Below are 27,825 nucleotides of genomic sequence, written 5' to 3'. Positions count from 1 at the left end.
CAGAAAACAAAAAGAAACCTAGAATGTGGGTCAGCTGTTGAACGTAGACTTAGATATTATAAAACATTACTTATTCATAAGGTCGTGCACTTAACTAATTTACATCTAGATGTGGATTAATCAGCTCTGTGCTTCTTTGGGCTGGGATGATAGTGATCATTGGAAGGCTGTGTCCTTTCAGTCTCCTGGGGAGCAGACATAAGACAGATTTAGAAGTGAAAGAGATTTATAAGAGAAAACTCACAAGAAAGATAAAAGGGTAAGAGAGTTCAAGTAGATAGAACGGGCCTTCAGACTGCAGTATAGGTCTGACAGCTGTGAATGGAAGGCAAGAGGGTTGGGAGGAAGAACCTGAGACTAGTGAAGTTCTCAGAAAGCCTTGTAGCGCTGGTGGGGAGGCAGAACAAGCATTGCCTGCTAGGCAGAAATGACGCCTCTCAGGTGTCCCAGCCATGCCCAACCATTTGGTTGGGGACAGTCAGAGGAGAGCATAAGCTCAAATGATGCAGTGGATCCTGAATGGGGAGGCTAACTCACTCTTGGAAGCAACTTGACCCAAATGGCACGTCTTCATGGCTGCCACAAAGGCTGCATGTCATGCAATTTAGTTTGACAAACATTTATTGGTTGCCATTTTGTACGATTACTGTGCTAGGCACTACTGGGGATTTTGAGGGTTGTTCATTCATTCATTTAGTTACTTGCTCATTCTAACATGCATTCAACAATATTAATTGAGGGACTATCATGTCCCAAGCACTATATTCGGTGTGGAATGCATAATTTAAAGCTCTTAATTCTATTTATAGACCGTTGTTGAAATGTGTATCTCACTTTTTCTGTTCCAGGATCAAAGCATTTGCTGGTTGCTCATTAAAATGTTATAAAACTGTAAGATTAGAATCCTCATACACAAACTCTTTCACGTGCCTTATTTCAAATTTTCCTTATTGGATGTAAGCGTTAAAGGTCAAGAATGAGGGAATTAAATACTGAACAGAATCCTCACCAGGTGAAAATGGAAACAGCTAATCTTATTTAATATCATGTTGTGGTAACTCCACACTTGCATAATACAGCTTTCTGCCAAGAATGCAGCTGCTTTCTATAATTTGTAAGGAATATATGAGAAGTATGAAAATACTGCAGTGCTGGCGGGCTGTGAAGAATGCCAGATCTGCTGAGAAGCTTATTCTCTGACGTGATACCTAGGCCTAAACCTAAGATTGGAGGATGAAGAGAAATAAGTAGTGATATTAAGGTTAGACCATATTTGCATTTATTTGGGGGTTCTGAGATCCTTGTTTATCAAGTATTCCTTCTCTACATGGCAATTTCTTTTTAATACCTACTGTAGCTGCTTCTTTGTGTATTTTGATGTTATTATTTCCCATCTCTTTTTCATTTGAGCCGACATAGATGCTGCACAGAGCTGTTCGTGTTGCATCAGCAAAAGTGCCTTTCCCCCATAGCCATGGCTGCTGCATGCATCATTAGTACAGCATGTAGTGATTTTAATGTTATTTCTAAACCTCCCTCACCTCATGCCATTATTTTAATTTAGAACCAACTGTTCAGCCATATGGAGCAGTTTGTCACTCAACATCTGTATGTTCTTGCAAAATATGAATTTGTGTGCTCTATGCCTTCAATGTGCTATATTTCATATGGAAAAGACAAATCTTTTCATTTTATTAATGTTTTCATTGACTGAATCTCCTATTTATTTTTTCCCTTGGAGAGCTTAATGTTAGATCGGGATGCTTTTAAAAGTCACAATGTCAGGAAATGCATACCTATATTCTATAACTTAGCCTCACTTGAGTCCACAGATAAACACAAAGGGCAACTTGCTGACCATTTGTTTTCGTGTTTCACAAATCATTCATCTACCATTTTGTTCTAACACCAAAGTACCCAGATATCCAAAATAGCATTGCAGATAGAACTGGCACTAATTTACTTCTTTCCAGTCTGATTTCTTGCCTGTCTGCCCTCTGCCTTCCTAAGATTATTCAGTGGATGTTTTGCTAAAGGTGCAGTCACTGTCTTGCCATCTGTGAGCCTCTTAAGCAGACTAGACCCTTCACCATGACCCTGATAGAGGGCGTGCCTGGGCAGCCTTCTTTATGTACAGTAACCCAACCCATTTTCCCAAGTATCACTTGATTAGAGGCAAATCTGAATCTAAGAAGTAACAATTTGATTCTCTTGTAGAGTTTGCTGTTCACACCTGGGCAGATCAAATTAGTTGTGAGGCAGTGTTGGGTAGTGCTTCCCCAGAAGTTCTGGCTACAGAACTGTCCATTTACTAGCTGTGTAATCTTGGCGAAGTTATTTACCTGCTCCATGCCAGAGTTTTCTCATCCATAAAATGAGATCCAGAAGTGTTCTCAGAACGAAAAAATGTCCAGGGTGCCTGGGTGGCTCAGTCAGTTAGGCTCCAACTTTTGATACTGGCTCAGGTCATGGTCTTGCAATCGTTGAGACTGAACCCCGCATCCGGCTCCACACTGAGAGGAACCCACTTGGGATTCTCTTTCTCCCTCTCTGTGCCCCTTCCCCACTGGCACCCCCTCTCAAAATAAATAAACAAAAAAATAAATGAAAAATTTTCATAACCGTTAGGCAGCAAAACCTAACCTACTTGAATTCATTTGATGACAATGACTTGACAGGAAGGTATGTGTTATTTTTGTCTCATGTCTTGGTTTGAATATTCATATTTTTCCTGTGGAAATAGAAATGTTTATGATTATGGAATCCAGCCTCGTGATTTTTTGGAAAAGGATTGTGGATCAATTTGTACCTACTTTATGTTTTTGTTCTGAGGATTAAGTGAATTGTTTTATGTAAAAGTGTTTAGAACAGTCCCTGGTTCACAGTGAGGTCTATAGGAAGCTCTCAAAAAGTGTGAGCTCTGATTTTTACCGTGTCTGCTTAGGTTTCACTTTGATGCAAGGAACAGTTTCACTAAGATAAACACCTATTGAGTGCTAGACCTATCTTCAGCCTTGAGGACATGATATGTTTTTTACCAAGATGGGCATAATGCCTCCCTTTATATGGATTAACAGTCTGTATTAATGAAACAGGAAATTAAAATAAAGCAAGGTAGTTATTAATAAAGGAGGAACCGGGGATTAAGGGATCATAGTTTAATGGCAGGTAAAGTTGTCCCTGAGTAGGTTCACCAGGTGAATAGATAAGGAAGACTGTTCCAAGCTGAGGAAAGAGTGCATATGAAGGCTCAGAGGGAAGATGAAGGGATTCAGGTACTTGTCCCCTTGGTTTACATGCCCTCGTGCCCTCCAAATTACAGGTCTCTCTAACCCCCTCCTTTCTCCAGGAGCAGAGAGCTTGCCTCCTTTAAAATTGAGGGCAGGGGCACCTGGGTGGCTCAGTCGATTCTTGATTTTAGCTCAGGTCATGATCCCACAGGTCGTGGGTTTGAGCCCTGCATCAGGCTCTGCACTGACATCGTAGAGCCTGTTTGGGATTCTCTGTTTCTCTCTCTCTCTCTGTCCCTCCCCCACTCGCCCTTTATCTCTCTCCCAAAATAAGTAAATAAACATTAAAATAAAATAAGATAAAATGAGATAAGATAAAATAAAATAAAATAAAATAAAATAAAATAAAATAAAATAAAATAAAATAAAATAAAATGAAATAAAAATAGGGCAAAGAGAAGCAAAGTAGAATGTATGTTCCCAGTGGGCTGCTCAGGAAAAGAAGGAGCAAGTTCCTGGGTTGCCTAGATCATGCTAGTCTCATGATTCTGGGAAATCATTCAGGCAGAGATACTTGATGTGGTGCAAGAGGCCTAGCAAATGTATTCATCTCTCCATTTTGGAGGAAACATTAGGAGTAGAGCACAAGCATTCACCACTCCTAATTCCCTAGCTGCTTTCTGAAGTTGCCTTCAGTCATGTGTGGGCTAGGATATTAGATGATCATGGTTTTAAAATTCCCTCTAAACTAAGACTAAAACATGTACAGAGCAGTGGCCAAGAGGGTCTCCACTAAATAATGCACCTAGTATAGTGCTTAGTATAGAGCAAGCAGGCTCTTCTCTTTGGTTCTTATGTGTTGTGTGCATTTTACCATAAAATGTATTCAAAAAGAAATAAACAAATAACTTATAATCTCAAATGCTTTAAAGTTGAATAGCTATTTATTAATAGAATATGAAATTAATGTTAGCATGGCTACTTTTTAAATTTGTCCTGTGTTATGACTTTTGGCCTGTTATTACTCACTAATACATAGAAAGTAGAAAGGAAAATTTACTGAAATTTATCATTTACTGCTAGTGTGGATTCTTCCATCACATCAGTCATGAGTACTGCTTTCTACATTAAAAAAATATAGAGTTTGGGGTGCTTGGGTGGCTCAGTTGGTTAAGTGTCCAACTTTAGCTCCGGTCGTGATCTCGTGTTCGTGAGTTTGAGCTCACAACGGTCTCTCTGCTGTCAGTGTGGAGTCCACTTCAGATTCTCTGTCTCCCTCTTTCTGCTCCTCCCCTGCTTGCTCTCTCAAAAATAAATAACATTAAAAAATATACATATGAGTTAAACTAATAGCTTAAATGAAAATTGTAAAAAATAAAAGGTATTAATCAATACACATATCAGTATTATTGTGAATAATTCATATTAAAATTTTTTTTAAATACTTCTTAATTATTAAGCATTTGTTATCTGTAATAACGAGCTTTTCCAGGACAATTTTTTCCCCAGGCGACTTTATTACAGATTGCATTCTCTCTCCTTATTCGCTGCCCCTTCATCTGACATACCCTTAACCTGCAGTGGGAGTTGCAAATACTGTTTCCACTTCATGGTGAACAGGAAGGGAAGGCATGAGGCTCACACAATTCATCGTGAGAAGTTGGAGTCGACCTTCTTCTCTAAATAAAGTGTTTTGAAAGCTTTTTACTAAATTGATTTTAAACAGATATTTATTCCACATTTGCCTTCTCAGAGAGAACTAGTATCACTTCTTTAAATATGGTTGTTTTAAAGACAGGCAAATTAAATTCTTCCTCTATCTGCCTCCAGTTCTCTCTACATTTGTGCCAATTGAGGGAAATCTGTCTTCCTTCAGCCTTGATGTTTGCAAGCTTCTTTCTCTTCTCACCACTCACTCACATACTTCCAGGCAGTTCCTTCAATTAGATAAATAAAATACAAAGTAAAAGTCTTGAATAAGTGTTTGAATAACTGTATTTGTTGGTGCTTCCTATTTTTTTTTAAGGCTTTTCATTGGAAATACTTCATTGTATAATTATTAAATAGATGTGAACTGGGCAAAGTCAATTTTTGGGTTTACAAATTTTTTTAGAACCTCTAGGATTTCAGTTGTCCAGAATTAGATTAATCATAGTTCTTATTTCATGATACTCTCTCATTAATGGTCTGTATATGACCTGCTTTTATTTAGTGTTTGTAAGGTCACTGTCCCGTTTGTGACCCCCACATCTAAAACAAAACTTACGTTCCTGGCAGTGACCTGTTATTCAATCACATGACTCTACTCCATTCCCCTGGACATCCTCCCCATATCTCAGGGAGCCATTTTCTTGAATTCAGGATTTATTAGTTCTTTACTTTCTTTCTTTATAAATTCTTATTTGTCTATCTTTATTCCCCATAAGTATTTTTAATATTTAGTTGTTTTTACTTCTATTAAAGGGATTTCATACTGTATATTATAACTCAGGTTTGCATTTTTAAAAATGTACTATTATATTACTAGGATGTTTGTGTTTTGCGTGTTGTTGTATTTCATTCATTTTGATTATTGTATAATAGTTCACTGGAATGAGGGTATCAGTTTATTTGTTCAGTCTCCCATTGAAGGACAATTAGGATGTTCCCAGCTGTTTGCAATTGTGAACAGCTGTTAGAACATTCTTGTACATGCCTCTTGTTTTTAACCTCTGAGAGGATTTCTCTTAGGACCAACGTTGCTGGGTTATAGGGCATATGAATTTTTAACTTTAGGAGATAATGCCAAGCCATTTTTGAGTGACAGCACCAATTGCTACTCCCACCAAAAGTGTCTAAGACACCCTGCACGTCCCTGTCTCTCCAGCACTTGGTATTGTCAGACTTTGAATTTTTGTCAGTTAAATGGACATGAAGAGATATCTTACGGTTTTAATTTTTGTTTCTTATGTTTATTGGGCAAATTTATTCCCTCTTTTGTGAAATTCCAGTCCATGTATTTTTGTGCATTTTTTTCTAAGTTGGTGGTGTTTATGTTAACAATTTGTTAGGCATTCATTATGTATTTCTGATATTAATCTTTTGTTGGAGGTATATATTTTAAATCTATTTTCCCAGTTTGTAACTTGATCCTTTATTTTCTTGAATGTATTTTTTGATGGCCAGAAGTTCTTAATTTTAATATAATCAATCTATTATTCTTTTATGACCCACACTTTTTTGTGAGTTAAAGTAATCTTTTTTTAACCTAAGGACTAAAAGATATTCACCAATGCTTTTCACTAAGATATTTAGTGGTTTATTTTTATTTTATTTTTATTTTTTAAATTTATTTTATTTTATTTTATTTTTAATATAATTTATTGTCAAATTGGCTAACATACAGTGTGTAAAGTATGCTCTTGTTTTTTGGGATAGATTCCCTGGTTCATCGCTTACATACAACACCTAGTGCTCATCCCAAAAAGTGCCCTCCTCAATGCCCATCACCCATTTTCCCCCTCTCTCCTACCCCCTTCCACCCTCAGGTTGTTCTCTGTATTTAAGAGTTTATTATGGTTTGCCTCCCTCCCTCTCTGTTTGTAACTATATTTTCCCCTTCCCTTCCCCCATGGTCTTCTGTTAAGTTTCTCAAGATCCACAAATGAGTGAAAACATATGATATCTGTCCTTCTCTGACTGACTTATTTCACTCGGTATAATACCTTCCAGTTCTAGCCATGTTGCTACAGATGACATGATTTAATTCTTTCTTAATGGTTTATTTTTTAAACTTAAGACTCTAATCCCTCTAGAGCTGATTTTTTAAATCGAGTGAATGAGGATTCAGCTTTATTTTTTAAGTAAAGCTTACTATTTTTCAATCTCCATTTATTGATTTAATTTGCATTTAACTTAAATTTTAACTTCAAATTTAATCTCTTCTTACTCCAGTGGTCTGATTTGCCACCTGTGGCATACACCAAACTTACATAAATGCATGGGATTTTTACTCTGTGCTGTTGTTTAATGAATTAGTGTGTGTGTGTGTGTGTGTGTGTGTATTTATGCTTGAATTACATATATTCATCTTAGAATTTTAGACACACACTTACACACTTAGATTTTGAAATAACTTTGGTTTTTCCACTAGGTTTTGGACATAGTAAAAACAAGTATCCGTACAATTCTTCCACGCATCTGGAAGGTACCTGATGTCGAGGAAGTAAATTTATATCGGATTTTCAATAGGGTTTTTAATCGCTTACTCTGGAGTCATGGTCAAGGACTGTGGAACTGTTTCTGTGATTCAGGGTAAGTTCTAAATTATCTTTTATTATTGTTACTTTTAACATTTTATTATTTGGTTAGAGGAAGGCTAATAAAATGGTTGAATTTCCATAATAATCTCTTAAAATATGGATATTTTTTACTGCATATAATTTTTTTGTACTCAGCTGTAGTTTATAGCAGTTGAACTGATTTAGATGAGATAATGAATATGAACATAACACCTAACTAAATTGAATTCAATGGAGAGAAAGTAGTCTTAATGAAAAATCTCAACTACGAATCAATATTCTTAATGTTCTTCTGCTCTTTCCTTCATACAACAGACTTCCAAAATATGGCTACCGTCCCTCTCCAAAATTTCAGTCCTGCCAAAGCTATTGTGATTCATTGTTTCTTTAGCTTTAAGATAATTTAAAACCAAACATTCCCTACCTCTTTTTCAATTAGAAAGGGCTACCTTTCTGGCCTTCCCTTAATCCCTTTGTTATGCAGGTTTGATATTTTAGGAGCTTCTGCATCTTCAATTGTTTACTAAATCCTGTTAGTTTTTCTGTCACATTCCCATGGGGCTACTTTCTTTTTCATTGTTCTTAGCTATTGTTAAGTACTTATTACCGTGTTGAATACTTTTGGAGATATTGGAGAGTTGGAGATATTTGGAGATACTTTTGGAGAGTTGAATTCCCCACGGATCCCCGCAAGACTCTTAAAAATGATAATAGCTAAAGCTATACTACTTACTGTATGCCAGGCATTGTTCTAAACACTTTATGTATAATGAGTGATTTAATCCTCATAACAGGTTTTATGATTTATCACCATTTTATAGACAAGGAAACTGAGGCACAGATAGGTGCTAAGGACCTAGTGCAACTGGGATTTGGCTTCAAGGAACCTGGCCCAAGAATTTATGGTCTTAACCAATAAGCTTTGTTGCCTCTAGTAGACAAAAGAAGAGATATAAAAAAGTAATGATTATAAAAGAGACATAAAGTATTCTAGCCATTTATAGAAAGGCTAGGTAAGATTAGTAGATTTCTAGACATTTTTGCCTCCAGTTTTTTGTTTTCCATATCCATCCTACTGTCAGGGGTCATTTCCTAAAATCTGTAGTGAGTTCCCTCATTTATCATTAAAGTCTAGAGTTTTTATCTAGAGACACAACACTCTCTAACATGCTAATTCTTTCTTATTTCTCTAGTCCTCTTTCTCATTACTCTTCTACTTAAAGCTTGTGCCAGAAAAACAAGCTCGTTATTTTCAAATATCTTTAAAATGTTTTCTTTTCTTCATCGGAGCTTTGGTGTCCTTGAGTGTCTGACCGGGCTGCTTTCCACAACCCTATCCCTCCAAATTCCCTTTGCATTATTTAAATTCAGTGGAAAGACCCAGCCTGTACTTCCTTTTTGGTAAAATCATAACAGCCTATTGTAGTCTGAAATGATGTCTGAATGTCCTCCATTTAAATATTCTGGTCATCTAGTACTGATTCATTCATATCATTTGCAGACTTACTCTCACTAAAATCTCCTCAGTAGCCATTCACAACAGGAAGACTTTCTAAGGTGCTCTGGGTTTGGGTAAAACCTGAGAGTAATCTTGGCTGTAAATTATTTCCTCAGAGAGTTAAGTGGAATATTTGAACTATGCTCTATGGCCTGTTAGTTGTTGCCTCTTTGTAGAAGTTCTCTCAATCTAGACTCACAGTTGGAATGTTTTTTTGTTTTTTTTTCTCTGTTTGTTGATCCATTGGTTGGAATGCTACATATGAATCCCAGCTATTTTTCACCAGGGAAAAAGTCAGACAGTCTGCTACTGAAACTAGTGCTGGTAGCTTTGAGTTCATGAGATAATCTCCGACTCCAGACCCTAAAGATGCCCATCAAGTGGTTCTTCTTTGCCTCTAGGGCTCTTCTTCCCTGAACTAGTTTGGTAAAATATTAACTGATTCAGAATCTTTTTCTCTTGTGTTTTGCACAATACTCCCCTTAAATTTCTCTGGTGGTATCTATTATTATTGGTATTGATGATGAGAGTTAACAACATTTATTGAAGACTTACTAAAAGCCTGACGCTGTTTTACATATTAAATAGTCTTATAGTTGCCACTTTAGTGTTTTGAGTAAATTATTATTGTTATTCTCATTGTATAGATGAGGAAATTAACGCATAGAGAGAGCATGTAGTTTATCCAGGTTCTTATAGTAACTAGGTGAGCATGGATTTAAACCCAGGTTGTCTGAGACAAGAGCCCAAGCTCTTAGCTGTGTGTTTCACTGATTCCCTTCAAAGCAGCATTCCCAGTGGTTGCCAGACTTGCTTGATTGCAAGTCCCATAGCCTTAGTCAGATCCCCAGCCCCACCACATCTGGGCAAATAGAGCAGGAGTAGCTTTGAGCCCAATTTGACCTCCATACTCCATCCATTTCTTTAAAATTTTGGCGGTTTGTAGAGGTGAGTTTAACACTGGGATTTATTTTGCAGCCTTACGAATGGGTTTCTTAGGCTTCCTCAATTTCATGAAGTCACACAGCATTGTGTTTGATTCACAGGTTAGACCCAGAGTAGTGTTAGTAATCCTTTGAGTCATGTTTAGTCAATGCATACTCCTTTAACGTTTGGCCTAACAGCCCAATAGTCAAGGCAAAAATCTACTCTAAACTCAGTTCTAAGAGGATGATTTTAATAAAAGCACAACTGTCATTCACAGTTAGGTGTAAAATCTTGGAAAAATATAATTCAAATAAGTCTGGGCCACCTTGATTCTTTCCTCTGCCCATCAACACCCCAATAACAAAACAAAATAAATAAACCACTCCCTGTCCACATCCAGACACATCAAAGAATATCGTAGGAACCTTTGTGGCAGGTTTCCCTAGAGTTGGCCCAGAAGTTTTACTGATGCACCAAATAGAAAACACCCTTATCCCTCTTTCTTACTTTTCCAGGCTGCTAAAGCCCATGCTCAGTGACCCTTGTTACATGGAACCTTCTCTTGTTATCACATGATGCCCCACATTCTGAATGTGTTCTCTGTAGGGGAATAGCTCTTAGAATTTTCATGAATAAAATTATCTGCCATGTTTTGCTGGGATAGAGGAAGTCTTGGTGCTGTGGACTCAAACTCAGGTCTGAGAGCTCATGAAAGGTAACTAAAGGATGTAACATTTCAGCTGAGACTTGTAGGAAGAGGAAGAATAGTTTTCCAGGTAAAACAAAAAAGAGGAGGCAGGGGGAGGTATGGGAGAAGAAATGTATTGTTTGGAAAAGCCTTTTCTCCACTCAAAACTATGATCTGTATACCCCAAAGAAAGAGAATCTGTTTGGACCTGTTAGCCAAAGGCATTTTCTAGTGGAAGTTTTTCATGGAAAAGCTTTTTCTCTTAGAATCTTCAGGCAAGAAGAAATGATAAGGAGTATTCTAAGCAGTCTACTTTCAGGCTGAATTATATGCCTACTTAAAAATATATGCATAACATATAGACTAAAAATGACATGAATCTTCCTGTTCTCATATCACTTTCAATTGGATGTGTTGTTGTTAGTACTTTTCAGCTCAATTGTTGCTGTTTATTCCGTTGATATAGGCCAGTTTTTGTTTTGTTTTGTTTTTATTTTCCTTTCTCCTTTCTGCTACTTAACTTTGGTCCACTCAGTCATCCATTCCGACTTCTATTAGAGAAGGAGAAAAAAGATGAATCAGTTTTACTTTTTAGATAACTACTTTATTAAATATTTTGATGAGAAAGTTGGTGAAAAATATTGGATTGCTGGATAATGAGAGGCTTTTCAAGTCTCTGGATTTCATTAATACCTCCCCTTTATTGCCAGAAGTATTCAGTATTCTGTATCTTATTGTTATATCACTAAAAATGGTTGTTTAAAGTTGTTTCCTGTTATGTATCTCTGAGCATTAGGGAATACCAAACAAATTTTTAACCAGTTAATTTTTCTTTTTGAATTTATGGATTTTGGCTCTTCTGTTTTTCGGAAGTTAGATACAGAAAAAAGGCAGATAAGACCTTGGGTTCTTTAAAAAGGAACTGGTATTATAAGTTATTTTTACATCCTTTCACCTTCTTATTTCTATATGCCTCTATATGCCAGGTGTAGTGGATAGGAGGTGGGAGACATAGTTCTAACATACTCAGTTTGAAAGATAGGTTTCCTTTGTGCAGAGAAAGTTAGCCTAGTACCAAATGAAGCAATTCCTATCCATTTTCTTTTTTTCTTTATGAACACTGGTGCGCTGACACTTAAATATGAATTAATAGAGTAGAACGTGGTCTTTGGCCTGTGGTGGTGAACATACACAACAAAAATTGGTAAAAGACTTTGATCCACATATTTATTTTAAATATTTAAGGAAGAATGAGAGATTGAGAAGCCAGAGCTGGTGATATTATAACTTATATAATATTCAGACTGTTCCATCAAATTCGAGTGTTATAGAAAAAGCTCTTTTTACCTTGCTTCCATTTTATTTGTTCTTTTCTTACCTCTCTATACTCCAAATCAGGAAAAGAAAAATTGCCATGATGTGTGTAACTTGATAGTGGATCTAATCAAATGGCTCCAAAGGATCAAAATAAAAATATACCCAAATTAAGAGAAGAGGATGTAGCAATACTCAGAATTTCAGTGGAGAGAAAAGTCCTAAGCAGACAGTCGTAACACAGGATGTTTTCCTGAATGTATTTGTATTTATATGAAATTTTTATTTATCTGGGCCTAAACATGTAGGACTTTGAAATTAAGACATATTAATTATAAACACATTCCCTAATTAATTGGTATTCTCCAATATTTTTCTTGATCAAATTAGGTTAAGTCAATTGCACGCACACACACACACACACAGGTATATATGGGTATATACAAACATGTATGTGTTATATCTAGTTTTTCTTATATTTAGTAATAAATTAAAACTTATTTTAAAAGTTAATTTAGCTAGCACATTACTGCTTCTTGAATGCAATAACTTTCTTAAAATAATAAACAGTATTATATTTAGTCCTGAACATCTCAGGATATGGAAGAAAATTTATTCCTTTCAGTCTATTCATTTGAATCTCATTCCTTTTAAGAAAACCTGTCATTCACTGATGACATGCTATCTTTTTAGGACCACATTTCTCCCGAAAAAATAAACAGTAGCCTTTCTACTAAAAAAATGCCTTTCTGAGTTTTTAAAGCATTTTTAAAAATTCCAAAGATATCAAATATCCACAGAAAATTGAAAATGGAGTCTTTGAATTTCCCACTGGGAAGTAAATTTCTTCAGAAAAATATTTTCCTTAATATTTTTTTCTTTCTGAAAATCTACTGTTTTCTTTCTCTGAGGGTTAAGCGAGTTGGTTTATGTAAAACGAGACCTGAACCATTACCAAGTCTCAAATAAAACTTTCCCCTTGAGACTTAAAAAGAGTTTCATTTACACTAAGGAAATAAATCTCTTTCTCTCTCTCTCTGTGTCTCTCTCTCTGTGGTGGTGGGGGTGGGTGATGAGGTGTTTCCTGATTGGGATCATCATGGTAAATTTAGAATCGTAAGTATATTTATATATATTTGTGTACCTGCGTGTGCATAGACACACACACACACACACACACACACACACACACACACACACATTAAGTTTACCAAGAAAGTGTGTGCTACTACCTGCTTTGGTATAAGTTGAGTGCATGAAAGGAGGAAGAACACTATGTTTGAGATTTCAGTCAGGCAGTATTCATTGAGATAACATTACTTCTAGAATAGAGAAACTGTGCTCTAGAAATATCATGGATATATAATTACATCTGAAAGGGTTTTGAAAGGAGTGGTCATAGTCAAAGGATTAATTTACATGTTCCTAGCACAGAGACCACAAATGAAATCACAGCAAATTTTAAATTCTTTTGTGAGATCATTATTTTTTTCTATTTTTTCATCTTTTATTTTTTCCCCCTTTTTAAAAAAAATAAATTTTAGTTAGCATACAGTGCAATATTGGTTTCAGGAGTAGAATTCAGTGATTCACCACTTACATACAACACCCAGTGCTCATCACAAGTGCTCTCCTTCGTACCCATCACCTTTCTGGCCCATGCCCCACCCACCTCCCCCCATCAACGCATAGTTTGTTCTCTGTCATTAAAAATCTCTTGTGGTTTGTTTCCCTCTCTTCCCTTCCCCACCTCCCCTTCTCATATGTTCATCTGTTTTGTCTCTTAAATTCCACATATGAATGAAATTTGTCTTTCTCTGATTGACTTATTTCACTTAGCATAATACATTCTAGCTCTATCCATGTCATTGCCAATAGCAAGATTTCTTTCATTTTGATATCTGAGTAATATTCCATTATATATATGTATGTATATGTAATATTCCATATACATATATGTATGTATATATATATCACATCTTCTTTATCCATTCCTCAGTTCATCAATTGACGGACATTTGGCTGTTGTTGATAATGCTGCTATCAACATTGGAGTGCATGTACCCCTTTAAATATGTATTTTTGTATCCTCTGGGAAAGTACCTAATAGTGCAATTGCTGGATCCTAGGGTAGTTCTATTTTTAGTTTCTTGAAGAATCTCCATACTACTCTCCAGAGTGGCTGCACAAGTTTGCATTCCCACCAGCACTGCAAAAGGATTTCTCTGCATCCTTTCCCACACCTGTAGTTTCTTGTGTTGTTAATTTTAGCCATTCTAACAGATGTGAGGTGGTATATCGTCGTGGTTTTGATTTGTGTTTCCCTGATGATGAGTGATCTTGAGTATCTTTTCATGTGTCTGTTAGTCATCTGGATGTCTTCTTTGAGAAAGTGTCTATTCATGTCTTCTGCCCATTTCTTAACTGGGTTATTTGTTTTTTGGGTGTTGAGTTTGATAAGTTCTTTATAGATTTTGGATACTAACCCTTTATCAGATATTTTGTTTGCAAATATCTTCCCCCAATCTTTGGGCTGTCTTTTAATTTTGTTGATTGTTTCTTTCACTGTGCAAAAGCTTTTTACCTTGATGAAGACTCAAGTAGTTCGTGTTTGCTGTTGTTTCCCTTGCCTTCAGCAACCTGTCTAGTAAGAAGTTGCTGCAGCCGAGGTCAAAGAGGTTGTTGCCTGTTTTCTCCTCTAGGACTTTGATGGTTTCCTGCCTCACATTTAGGTCTTTCTTCCATTTTGAATTTATTTTTGTGTATGGTGTGAGAAAGTGGTACAGTTTCATTCTTCTGCATGTTGTCCAGTTTTCCCGACACCATTTGTTGAAAAGACTGTCTTTTTTTCCATTGGATATTCTGTCCAACTTTGTCAAAGATTAGTTGACCATATAGTTTCTGTTCTGTTCCATTGATCTACGTGTCTGTTTTTGTACCAGTACCATATTGTCTTGATGACTGCAGCTTTGTAATATAGCTTGAAATTCGGAATTGTGATGCCTCAAGTTTTTTGTTTTTTGTTTTTTGGTTGTTTTTAAACATTTGGTTATTTGGGGTCTTTTCTGGTTCCATACAAATTTTAGGACTGTTCCAACTCAGTGAAAAATGCTGGTGGTATTCTGATAGGGATTGCATTAAATGGATAGATTGATGGGTGCCTGGGTGGCTCAGTCGGTTAAGCATCTGACTTAGGCTCAGGTTATGATCTCGGGGTTTATGGGTTCGAGCTCCATGTCGGGCTCTGTGCTGACAGCTCAGAGCCTGGAGCCTGCTTTGGATTCTGTGTCTCCCCCTCTCTCTGCCCCTTTCATGCTCATGCTCTGTCTCTCTCTGTCTCCCAATGATAAATAAACACTAAAAAAAAAATTTTTTTTTTTTTAATGGGTAGATTGCTTTGGGTAGTATAGACATTTTAACAATATTTGTTCTTCCAATCCATGACTATGGAATGCTTTTCCATTTTTTTGAAGAATGCTTCTTCAATTTCTTTTATGTGTGTTCTGTGGTTTTCAGAGTATAGATCTTTTATCTCTTTAGTTAGATATATTCCTAGGTATCTATTGTTTTTGGTGCAATTACAAATGGGATCAATTCCTTGATTTCTTTTTCTGCTGCTTTGTGATTGGTGTATAAAAATGTAACAGATTTATTCACGTTGATTTTATATCCTGCAACTTTAGTGAATTCTTGTTTTTGTTCTAGCACTTTTTTTTGCAGTTGAACTTTCAGGTTTTCTGCATAGAGTATCACGTTGTCTGCAAATAGTGAAAGTTTGACTTCTTCCTTGCTTATTTGGATGCTTTTATTTCTTTTTGTTGTGTGATGCCAGTACTGTGTTAAATAGTAATGATGAGAGTGGACATACTTGTTCCTGACCATAGGAGAAAGACTCTCAGTTTTTCCCCGTTGACAATGATATTAGCGGTGGTTCTTTTGTATATGGCCTTTATGATGTTGAATTATGTTCCATCTATCCCTAATTTATTGAGGGTTTTTATCAAGAATGGATGCTGTATTTTGTCAAATGCTTTTTCTGCATCTATTGACAGGATCGTGTGGTTCTTATCATTTCTTTTATTAATGTGGTATATCACATTGATTGATTTGTGAATATTGAACCAGCCATACAGCCCATGAATAAATCCCCCTTGATCATGGTGAATAATTCTTTTAATGTACTATTGAATTTGATTTGCTAATATTTTGTTGGGAATTTTTGCATCCATGTTCTTCAGGGATATTGGCCAGTAATTCCCCTTTTTAGTGGGGTCTTTGTCTGATTTTGCATTCAAGATAATGCTAGCTTTGTAGAATGAGTTTGGAAGATTTCTTTCCATTTCTATTTTTTGGAAAAGTTTGAGAAGAACATGTATTTACTCTTCATTAAATGTCTGGTAGAATTCCCCTGGGAAGCCATCTGGCCCAGGACTCTCGTTGGGAGATTTAAAAAAAAATTTTTTTTTAATGTTTATTTATTTTTGATAGAGAAAGAGAGAGAGAGAGAGAGAGAGAGAGAGCGCATGAGTGGGGGAGGGGTAGAGAGAGAGGGAGACCCAGAATTCAAAGCAGGCTCCAGGCTCTGAGTTGTCAGCACAGAGCCCGATGCGGGGCCTGAACTCATGGAGTGCGAGGTCATGACCTGAGCCAAAGTCGGACGCTCAACTGACTTGAGCCACCCAGGCACCCCTCTTGTTGATTTACTCATTCAAATTCTTTGCCAGTTATGGACCTGTTCAAATTTTCCGTTTCAGTTTTGGTAGTGTGTTTCTAAGAATGTGTCCATTTCTTCCAGATTGCCCAGTTTGTTTACATATAATTTTTCATAATATTCTCTTACAATTGTTTGTATTTCTGTGGCATTGGTTCCTCTTGCATTCATGATTTTATCTATTTGGTTCCTCTTTCTTTAGTTTTTGATAAGTCTGACTAGGGGTTTATCAATTTTGTTTACTCTTTAAAAAAACTAGCTTTTAGTTTCATTGATTTGTTCTACTGTTTTTGTTTGTTTGTTTCTATAGCATTTATTTCTGCTCTAATATTTATTAAATTTCCCTTCTTCTGCTGGCTTTAGGCTTTATTTGCTGTTCTTTTTCTAGCTCCTTTAGGTGTAAGGTTAGGTTGTGTATTTGGGACCTTTCTTGCTTCTTAGATAGGCCTGAATTACAGTGTACTCTTCTCTTAAGACTGTCTTTGCTGTATCCCAAAAGATTTGGACTGCCATATTTTCATTTTCATTTGTATTTTTATATTTCTTCTTTAATTTCCTGGTTAACCCATTCATTCTTTATAGAATGTTAACTTCCATGTATTTGAGGGCTTTCCAAATTTTTTCTTGTGGTTGATTTCAAGTTTCATAGCATTGTGATCTGAAAATATGCATGGTATGATCTCCATCTTTTTGTATCTGTTGAGGGCTGATTTGTGACCCACTATGTGATCTATTCTGGACAGTGTTTCATGTGCACTGGAGAAGAATGTGTATTCTGCTGCTTTAGGATGAAATGTTCTGAATGTATCTGGTAAGTCCATCTGGTCCATTGTGTCATTCAAAACCATTGTTTCCTTGTCGATTTTCTGCTTTGGTGAGGTGATATGTCCATTGTTGTAAGTGGGGTATTAAAGTCTCTTATAATTATGGTATTGTTATCAGTGACTTTCCTTATTTTCATCATTAACTGATTTATATATTTGGTTCTTCCAAGTCGGGGGCATAAATATTTACAATTGTCAGATCTCCTTGATGGATAGGGCCATTATGATATAATGCCCTTCTTCATTTCTTATTATAGTCTTTGTTTTAAAATCGAGCTTGTCTGATTAAGTATGGCTATTTTGCCTTTCTTTGGACATCCAGGAGCATGATAGATGGTTCTTCATCCCCTCACTTTTAATCTGCATGTGTCTTTAGCTCTAAAATGCTTTTGTATGCAGCATATAGGTGGATCTCATTTTTTATCCATTCTGATACCTTATGTGTTTGGATTAGAGCATTTAGTTCATTTATATTCAGAGTGTTAATTGAAAGATATGAATTGAGTGCCATTGTGTTACCTGGTGATGCTCTCTGGTCCTTTCTAATCTCTGTGCTTTTGGTCTTCCCCTCACTCCCCCTCAGAGTCCCTCTTAAAATTTCTTGTAGGGCTGGTTTAATGGTCACAAACTCCTTTAGTTTTTGTCTAGAAAACTCTTTATCTCTCCTTCTGTTTTGGACGACAGCCTTGCTGGATAGTGTATTCTTGAGTGTATATTTTTTCCATTCAGCACATTGGATATATCTTGCCACTCCTTTCTGGCCTGCCAGGTTTCTATGGACAGATCTGCTGTTAACCCGATCTGTTTTCAGGTTAAGGACTTATAGGTTAAGGACTTTTTTTCCCTTGCTGCTTTCAGGATTCTTTCCTTGTCTATTTATTTTGTGAATTTGACTATATATCTTGGTGATGGCTAACTTTTTTTCAATTTAATGGGAGTTCCCTGTGCTTCTTGGATTTTGATGTCTGTGTCCTTTCCCAGATTAGGGAAGTTTTCAGCTATAATTTGCTCAAATAAACCTTCTTTCCCTTTTTCTTTCTCTTCATCTTCTGGGACTCCTATGATACAAATGTTATTATGTTTTAATAAATTGCTGAGTTTCCTAAGTCTGCCTTTGTGATCCCTGGCCTTTGTTTCCCTCTTCTTTTCAGCTTCATTATTTTCCATAATTTTTATCTTCTGTATCGCTTATTTGCTCCTCTGCCTTATCCATCCTCGTTTTTATGTCTTCCACTGGGTTGGCATCTCAGTGATAACATTTTTAATTTCAGCCTGACTAGAATTTACTTCTTTTGTCTCTGCAGAAAGAGATTCTATGGTGTCTTCAGTGCTTTTTTCAAGCCCAGCTAGTATCCTTATAATCATTGTTTTAAATTCTAGTTCAGACATCTTACTTATATCTGCATTGATTAAATCCCTGGCCATCATTTCCTTCTGTTCTTTCTTTTGAGGTGACTTTCTCCATCTTGTCATTTTGGAGGAAGAAAACAACAACAACAATAATAATAGAATGGAATAAAAGTTTAAAAATTTTTAAATATCAAATAAAGGAAGCTAGATCCTAGGTGTATTTTGGTCTGCTAGTTAAGAGAAGCTTTATAGGAAAAAGTGAAAAGAGGAAAGAAGAGAGAAAAAAATTAAAAATTAAAAAAAAATAAATAAAGTGTCCATTCTGTATCCAAGAAACAAAAGAGAAGAAAAACACAACAAAAACAGAGGCACCAACAACAAAATGAGCAAACTAACAAACAAAAACACCAAATGAAACTAGATCAGGTTTCCCCTAGAGCTGAAAATTTGCAGTAGTCTATGGTAGGCTAAACTCAGGGAAAGGATTTGTGCTGGGCTTCTGGGAGAGGGGTCTGCTGCTCAGATTCTCAGGCCAACTTGTCCTAATGGAGATGTGCCTGGAGGGCACAAAGGGAGCTTTGTGTAATGGCTCTATTCTCCACTTGGAGGCACTGTTTAGCTCATTGGGGTGGATCAGTGTTGGTGGGCTAATAATGATAAATGGCTTCACCCCACTCTCTAGTCTCCAGGGAGGGAAGTTTGTGCCCTCACAGATGCATGATCAGCCACCCTTCCTGTGTCCACTGCTTCCATCAGCTCCCTGCCTTACCCCTGTCTGTGTCTGAGCTGTCCACCTATCAAACAGTGCCTCTCTCCAGAGTTTTATCTCAGGCACAGCTGTGTTTCAAAACCCCACACTTCAGAGACCTTTACAGTTCAGACCCTCAGTGATCTTCTGGGGGAGGATCTCACTGCCCTGTGGCTGGCTTGTCCCAGGAAATGGTCATGCCACCGTGCAGTGGCAGTACTCAGTTTATGGTAAATCACAACACACAGCTGGCTCCAGGATTTGCTGGCCTCAACTGGCATCTTTCTTCCTATATCGGTGACAGCTTGGTGGTGCCCACCTTGTCTTTTACCCACAGAGAGGTTGTATCACCTCTATCAAATGTACTCCAAACAGAGGAACCATTTCTCCCTATGGGACCTAGGGGATCCTCAGGCCAGTTGCCTGCTCCTGGGGCCCCGGACAACACCAGAGTCTGATCTCTGAAACTTCAGACTCTGTGCTCAGCTGTTTATAAAAAAAAAAAACTGGCAGTATTGAAACCCTCTCCTTCCCCCGCTCCAGTGGTTTTGGGAAACCATTTTCTTGTGCAGTCCCCTGTGTGTGTTTTCACTCTTTCTCTCTAGCTGCTTTCTGGGGGAGTGTTTTCTTATGCAAACCCGAGTGCTGCTCTCTCGCTGCAGCCACCTCTGTCTTTCTCCTCTCCATGAAAATAGCTCCTTCCGCTCTGCAGCACCACAGCTTTTCTCTCCCCCTGTTTACCTGTCTGCACCAAGTACCTGCCTCTGCCTTCCTCTGTATCTCAAATTATGCAGATTGTTCTGTTAATCCTCAGATCTACTTCCTAGGTGTTCAGAATGGTTTGATGTTGGTCTAGGGAAGAGACAAGTTGGTCTAGGGAAGAGAACAAGTTGTTCAAGGGAAGAGACAAGTATAGGGTCCCCTTACTATGCCACCATCTTAACTCCTCAGATCTTGGGATTATTATTAATATAAAGGTAAAGATAACAAGGACTTTAGAAAGCTTAAAGTTTTAGAATACCTAACTTTTGAGAAATAAGCTTGATATTTTACATATACTTTAATATAGAGTAATGGAAATTTTTAGGAGGTGTTGGGAAGCCATGCTGATAGCTACCCACAGTTGGTATCAGTAAAGTCTTTAGAGACAAATAGCATATGAATTCTATGTTGTGTTTTTTAATATAAAGATTAATTTTCAAATATATATTTATTTTATACCTTTCAACCACCTGCGGTCACTTCACATGTTGTGAGGCCAATTCTACTTTTCCTTATTGGTTTGTTGCTAGGTAAGTGATAAAGCTGGTTGCCTTTTTTAACAGCCACATGAGGTCATGTCTGTTTCCATGCCCACAGATCCTCTTGGGAGAGTATTTTCAGTAAAAGCCCGGAGGTGGTGACTCCTTTGCAGCTCCAATGTTGCCAGCGCCTGGTTGAGCTTTGTAAACAGTGCCTGCTAGTGGTTTACAAGTATGCAACTGACACAAGAGGATCACTGTCAGGCCCTGGTACTGATTGGAGTAACTCCAGGTACTTGTATACATTTCTACACCCTGTGAGTTTTATATAAAGTGATGCCACAATGCAGTTTGCAATTGAAAGTCTCTTTTCATTTATATAGCTAGAGAAAAAGCTAAAGACCAAAAATTCATACCCGCTATTATCTACAAAAGACTTTTAATTTGCACAGTCTTTACCTTTGAAGGACCAAACAAGGACAACAGCCACAAACCTGAAGGTGACAGAAATAACCTACATGGAAATGAGATTATTTGGTTTATATACTTTTGCTTTCAAAAGCCAAGTAAAAGCATCCAAAAAATGGTAATAAACTTTTTGCTCCAATAAGGATATTTAACCATCAGCCTGATAAGTTGGGAAGATGCCTTTAGTTTAATTTTTGTTGTTCCGTATGCCTCCACTACTCCTTTCATCACCAAACAAATCTATGGGAGGTGAATTTTGTTAAGTTCCATTTAAAAACTGAATTTTAATAAATATTGTCCAGTTAAAATAGGTAGTTTTCCAAATCATAAAAAATAATATTGTTTTTAAGCTGCAAAAATACAGAGTAAAAAAGAAGTACATTTTAGCATTTTTCTGTACAATCATAGTTCCCATTAGAATTAAAGATGGATAGGGGCGCCTGGGTGGCTCAGTCGGTTAAACATCCGACTTCAGCTCAGGTCACGATCTCACACTCCGTGAGTTCGAGCCCCACATCAGGCTCTGGGCTGATGGCTCAGAGCCTGGAGCCTGCTTCCGATTCTGTGTCTCCCTCTCTCTCTGCCCCTCCCCCGTTCATGCTCTGTCTCTCTCTGTCCCAAAAATAAATAAACGTTAAAAAAAATTTTTTTTTTAAAAAGAATTAAAGATGGATATGCGACTTCATTTTTAGTATATATACATTGAAGTACTATTCAAGATAGAAGAGAATAAACCAGGGGTGCCTGGGTGGCTCAGTCGGTTAAGCGGCCAACTTCAGCTCAGGTCATGATCTCGCGGTCCGTGAGTTCGAGCCCCGCGTCAGGCTCTGTGGTGACAGCTCAGAGCCTGGAGCCTATTTCAGATTCTGTGTCTCCCTCTCTCTGACCCACCCCTGTTCATGCTCTGTCTCTCCCTGTCTCAAAAATAAATAAAACGTTAAAAAGAAAGAAAGAAAGAAAGAAAGAAAGAAAGAAAGAAAGAAAGAAAGAAAAAGAAAAAAAGAAGAGAATAAACCATGACTTTGAAAAACTAAGTGATAGTCAAAAGATGATAGTATTCAACTAACAGTTGAATAGGCAATGAGGAAAATAGAACCACCATAGCTTGGATTTTCTTTTTGAAATACCTAGAAATTAATCTGTTTATTATAAAAATCACAGAGAGTATATTAAAGCTAACTTTCTATAAACTGACTTACAACAGCAGAATGGCTTGGAATATATTTAACAAAAAGTATTGAAATATGTATTTTTAATCTTTGTATTGGATTCTGACTGTTGCATTACCTTTAGAAGCTGCTTGATCAGAACAATGGTAAAGATAAAGCTAGCCATTAATATTTGAAATATGTGAATATCAAAACAATATTCTACAGTTTAATGGTTTGAAGCAAATTATTGAACTACAACTTATATTACTTTCATTAGTATTTTCATATGGTTTGAAAGAATGATGGTCATCATTGAAATATTACAGTATATAAATGAAGAGGCTTCATTTTAAAGAGTGATACCCTGGAAGGATGATCAGAAAAATCTTAAGTTCCAGTCTAGGAAGCATGGTTTCAAAATCTTTAATGTCACACTTGCAATTACAGATTTTGTAACCCATTTTCTGTTGAGGGATCTTATAACTTTTGTAGACAGCCAAAAATAGGATGAGGTCATTCTGGAGGAAGAAGTTACACCTTGCAGTTGGTTCAGGCCTTTTTATTTTCTCCCCCTTTTGGTGGTCAGAAGAGATATTCTTGACTCTGGAACCTTGAGTTCTGGACTTCTGATAAATGCTCACTATAACCCAAGTATGGTGATTATAAGCATTTTGGGGGATGGATATTAGTACACACACCCTCTATTTCTGCCCAAGTTCAGAACCATTTGAGAGAGAAATGTAGGAATCAAACAGATGATCATCAGAATGTGGCTTTGTTACTGAGTAAAGCTACATTAAAGGACATGGTATAGATTTGAGCCAAGTGAGTTCTCTAAAATTGACTTTGAGAATTAAATGTACTGATCCGGTCATAAGCAGAGCTGGATCAACCCAAACCTTCCACACTAACCCATAAAGTCTAGTTCTGTTGGTGTTGGCTAAAGAACAAATAAGGATGCACCCTTTCTGCAGATAGACTAATCCAACAAGAGAAGGGGGCCAGGCCAAGCATACCTGGTTCCTTCTTTTAAACCTGAAAATCAGGGACCCCTGGGTGGCTCAGTCAATTAGGCGTCCAACTCTTGATTTCAGCTCAGGTCATGATCTCACAATTTGTGAGATTGAGCCCCACATCGAGCTTTGTGCTGACAGTGCAGAGCCTGCTTGGGATTCTCTGTTTCTCCCTCTCTCAACCCCTCCCTCTCTCTCTCTATCAAAATAAATAAACTTTAAACCTGAAAATCAGATAACTCACTTCTGGGAAAAGGCCAGAAATTTGGTGGAAATTCTTCTACTTGGAAACACAAGGAGGGAAGAGAAATGAACCTGTCTTCCTAATATCTAGCTATTAAAACCCAAGTCAGTGTCACATTAATTTAAAAACAGGTGACAACTAGCTGTATCTTCTTTCCCTTGTCAATTAAGAACGTATAGCATTTTACTTTATATGTAGAAGTCACTTAACTTACATTTATTAATGCATAGATAAATATTTCATTTATTAAGTTACCTAGTAAAGTATAAATTAATATTTATAATTTAATATATACCTAATATAAATAATGTATGGGGTATACCTAAATACTTTATGAGGAGATATAAATTTAGTTCATTTATCTATAAAATTAAAAGAGAAGAAAATAGAGATAACATAATAGAGATAACATACACATATATATGTTATCTCTATTTTCTTCATATATATATCTATTTTATATATATATATATATATATATATATATATAAATACACACACACACATATATATGTATATATTTTCTATCTCTCTCTATCTCCAGGATACTAGAATTAAAATGTGTTTCTATATTTCATATACTGAGCTTTCATATAAACTCATTTCACAAGGTGTTTCATGGCTAAAAACATTTTTAGTTCAAAACATTTTGAGTTCAAACTTCTGCCTTCAGTAATGAGCACTAGGTTTTTGGACAAATCTTCCTTTTAATACGAACTAGAAAAGCTAGACAAAATACCGATACCTTGCTTGAAGACATTGGAGAGTTAATTGGGTACATAATGAGTGCTTGTTAGTATTGAGTAGTACTTTTTTTTTTTTAATGTTTATTTTTAAGAGAGAGAGAGAGTGAGGGAAGGGCAGAGAGGTGGGAGGACAGAGGATCTGAAGCAGGCTTTGAGCTGAGAGCAGAGAGCCTGATGCAGGGCTCGAACTCACAAACTGTGAGATCATGACCTGAGCCAAAGTCAGACACTTAACCAGTTGAGCCATCCAGGTGCCCCAGTACTGAGTAGTACTTTTGATAGACTCATGGCCTAAGGGAAAAAAGTAGCAGTTCGAGGTCTGCCAAAGATGGGGATATTGGTAAACACCCTAGATTCCTAGGAGTAACAGTCATCCAGATGTTTTGCAAAGCAGAAGTTAACAGAATTACAAGGAAAAATAGATCTACAACCATAGATGCAGATCTATCTATATATATATAAATTAAAGATATAGAACATCTTAACAATATAACAGACTTAACTGTCATATATATGACTTAACTGTCATATACAGAAGTGAATCTAATAATCTCAGAATATAAAACACCAAGCACACTAGGAATTTTTACAAAAATCAATCATATAGTGGAATAAGAAAACATATTTCAACAAATTTCACAAGACTTAACTCATACAGAGTTTTTTTTCAGACCCCATGCCATTAAACTAGAAAATAATAGCAAAAATTATAATTGGAATATCCATACTTTGGAAAGATAAAAAAATTATACTTCTAAGTAACTGATGAATCAAAGAAGATCAAAGATCTTAATGGTCATAAGAAAATATTTTGAATGGATTTATAACAAAAATACTATAATAAAAATTGCAGTATATAAAAAATCATTATTATAAACATATTTATAGACAATTTATATAAATTGTCATTAGGCAAGAGGAAGGCACAAATTTAATGATATCAGTAACCATTTTGAAAAATGACAAAATGACATTAAGATAAACCCAAAGAATACAGAGAAAGGAGAGAGCAGAAATTAACAATAATGAAACAAACAATAAAGATTAACTTGGCCAAAAATGTGTTTTTGAAAAGACTAGTAAAATTGATAAACAACTTGTGAGACTGATCAAGAATACAAGAGACAGAAATAGTTAACATCAAGAACAAAAATGGAGACATTACTACAGATCCTACAAACATTGAAAATTTTGTAAGAAAACAGAAACAATTTCATGCCAATAAATTTGGTAATTGAGATTAGGTTAACAAATTCCTGGAAAAAGACATATGTATTACCAAAAGTGACACAACTTCTTGTTAGGAAGTCTTATATAGAAATTATTAAATAGTCTTGACTATTGAAGAAATTGAATCAGTAATTAAAAACCCTCTCAAAGGTCACTCTAGATTCATAGGTTTTCACTATCCAATTCTATTAAGCCCATCTAGAGAACAGACAAGGAGGGAACATTCTCCAACTTGTTTTATGAGGCCGCCATACATTTGATACTAAAACCTAACCAGGACATTATGGCAAAGGATAGTAACAGCTCAATCTTATTCCAATGTAGATGCAAAAGTCTTAAATGAAATATTAGCAAAATGAACCCAGAAACTTTAAATCGGATAATGTATCATGACCAACTTCTGTTTATTGCTTCAATTTAAGGGTGCAATAACAGTAAAAAGTGGTCAATGTAATTTTTATGGGATAAAAGATCATTTTAAAAGATACATATACATCACTTGATAGAATTCAGGGTACATGTTTTTTTTAAAAATGCAAACTAGAAACAAAAGGGAAATTCTTTAATTTAATGAAGAATAACTACAAAAAACCTACAACCAACATGCCTAATGATGAAATGTTGAAGGATTTCCTTATGAGATTAGGAACAAGACAAGATTGCCTGTTATTACCACTTCTATTTATTACTGTACTAGAGGTCCTAGCTGGTTCAATGAGGCAAGAAAAAGAAATAAAAGGCACTAAAGTAAAACTCAATGCTAGTGGATATGATTATGTTCATAGAAATTTAAATAAATCTACAGATAAATTATAAAGTAAATTTAATAGTTTTAATGAAATCAAGGTCAAGAAAATCAATTGTATTTTTTCTATATAAACAGCTCAAATATGAAATTTTAGATACGATATTATTTTCAGTAGCATCAAAGAATAGTTAATACTTAGGAATAAATGTAACAAAAATGTGTAAGACTTTTAGGGAGGAAAATGTAAACTCTGGAAAGATATACCTTGTTCATCATTGGAATCAATATCATCAAATGTCACATCTCACATAGATCTGAACATCTCTAAATTCAGTGTAATCATAGTATAAATTCCAACAAATTATTTTTTTGGGGGGGGGCACAGTATTTGACCAAAGCTTATTCTAACATTTACATAGAAAAGCAAAGGGCCAAGAATAGTTAGGACACTCTTGGAATAGAAAAATAAAATGGTAGGGTTTATTAACTATAGTGTACTAAGACTTTTAATAAGTTAAAGTAATTTAATTTAATAGTGTAATATTGCCAAATAGATAAATAGACTGACAGAAGCATTCAGAAAGTCATAAGTAGACCCAGGCATATATAGAGACTTGATTTATGAGAAAGGGAGGTACATTTGATTTATGACAGATGGGAAAAAAGAAATTTGTTTTAAAAAATAGTGTGGAGGCAATTAGGTTTCTAAATAGTAATAAAAAAAGGAAACTTGAACTTACTGATACCATGTACAAAAATCATTTCCAGTGAATTGACTATACAGATGTGAAAGGCAAAACCAAAGATTACGCAGATAATATAGTAAAATATTTTCATGACTTTGAGGTATGCAAAGATTATAAAAAATAGGACCAAAAGTGCACATCATAAATGAAAAAATGAATTTTGCTACATTAAAATTAAGAATATGTGTTCATTAGAATATATCCTAAGAGGGTTAAAAAACAAGCCACTGAATGGAAGAAGGTATTTGCAGCCTGCATAACCTGTGTAAGATTTTTAGAAAAATCTTACAAACTTCTAAGAAAAATCAGAACAGTCTATAAAAAAAATGGGGAAGATACTGGAAAGGAGGGCGGGTGCTATAGTATAGGGTTCTGGACTGTTAGGAATATTCAGTTATTTAACCTGGGTATCAGTTTTACAAGTAATCACTTTATAATATTCATTAAGCTAGACGTTTATGTTTTATACATTTTCAAATGTGTACTATACAATTGAGTTAAAGACATGGTACCATTATGGCCCTAGGCCAAGATAGCTTGAAACATCTATCTCAGAACAGGGGTAGTCTTGCCTAGTGAGGCTGATTTCATAACACATAAATAATATTTCACCCTTGTGCACTATTTCTTTGGCTCTATACTCTATTAAACAGGCATGGCAGAATCTA

The 27,825-nt window shown here is 36.0% G+C and overlaps 1 protein-coding gene across 2 annotated transcripts in view; it reads left to right on the top strand.

Moving 5' to 3' along the window:
* The window catches only part of TTLL7 (tubulin tyrosine ligase like 7), a 142,008-nt gene that overhangs the window by 106,323 nt on the left and 7,860 nt on the right, over positions 1 to 27,825 (top strand). The window contains exons 19-20 of one of the 2 annotated variants that reach the window (XM_042997676.1): positions 7,363 to 7,523; positions 20,930 to 21,103. In XM_042997676.1, the coding sequence (XP_042853610.1) occupies positions 7,363 to 7,523; positions 20,930 to 21,103 (335 nt within the window). Of the gene's footprint in view, positions 1 to 848; positions 1,263 to 7,362; positions 7,524 to 20,929; positions 21,104 to 27,825 lie in introns of those variants that run through there. The other variant, XM_042997677.1, reaches the window with a different exon arrangement.

This window comes from Panthera tigris, chromosome C1 (genome assembly GCF_018350195.1).
Source record: "Panthera tigris isolate Pti1 chromosome C1, P.tigris_Pti1_mat1.1, whole genome shotgun sequence".
Taxonomy (NCBI): domain Eukaryota; kingdom Metazoa; phylum Chordata; class Mammalia; order Carnivora; family Felidae; genus Panthera; species Panthera tigris.
Note: the sequence above shows the minus strand (reverse complement) of the source record. Positions and strands in the feature narration are given on the sequence as shown.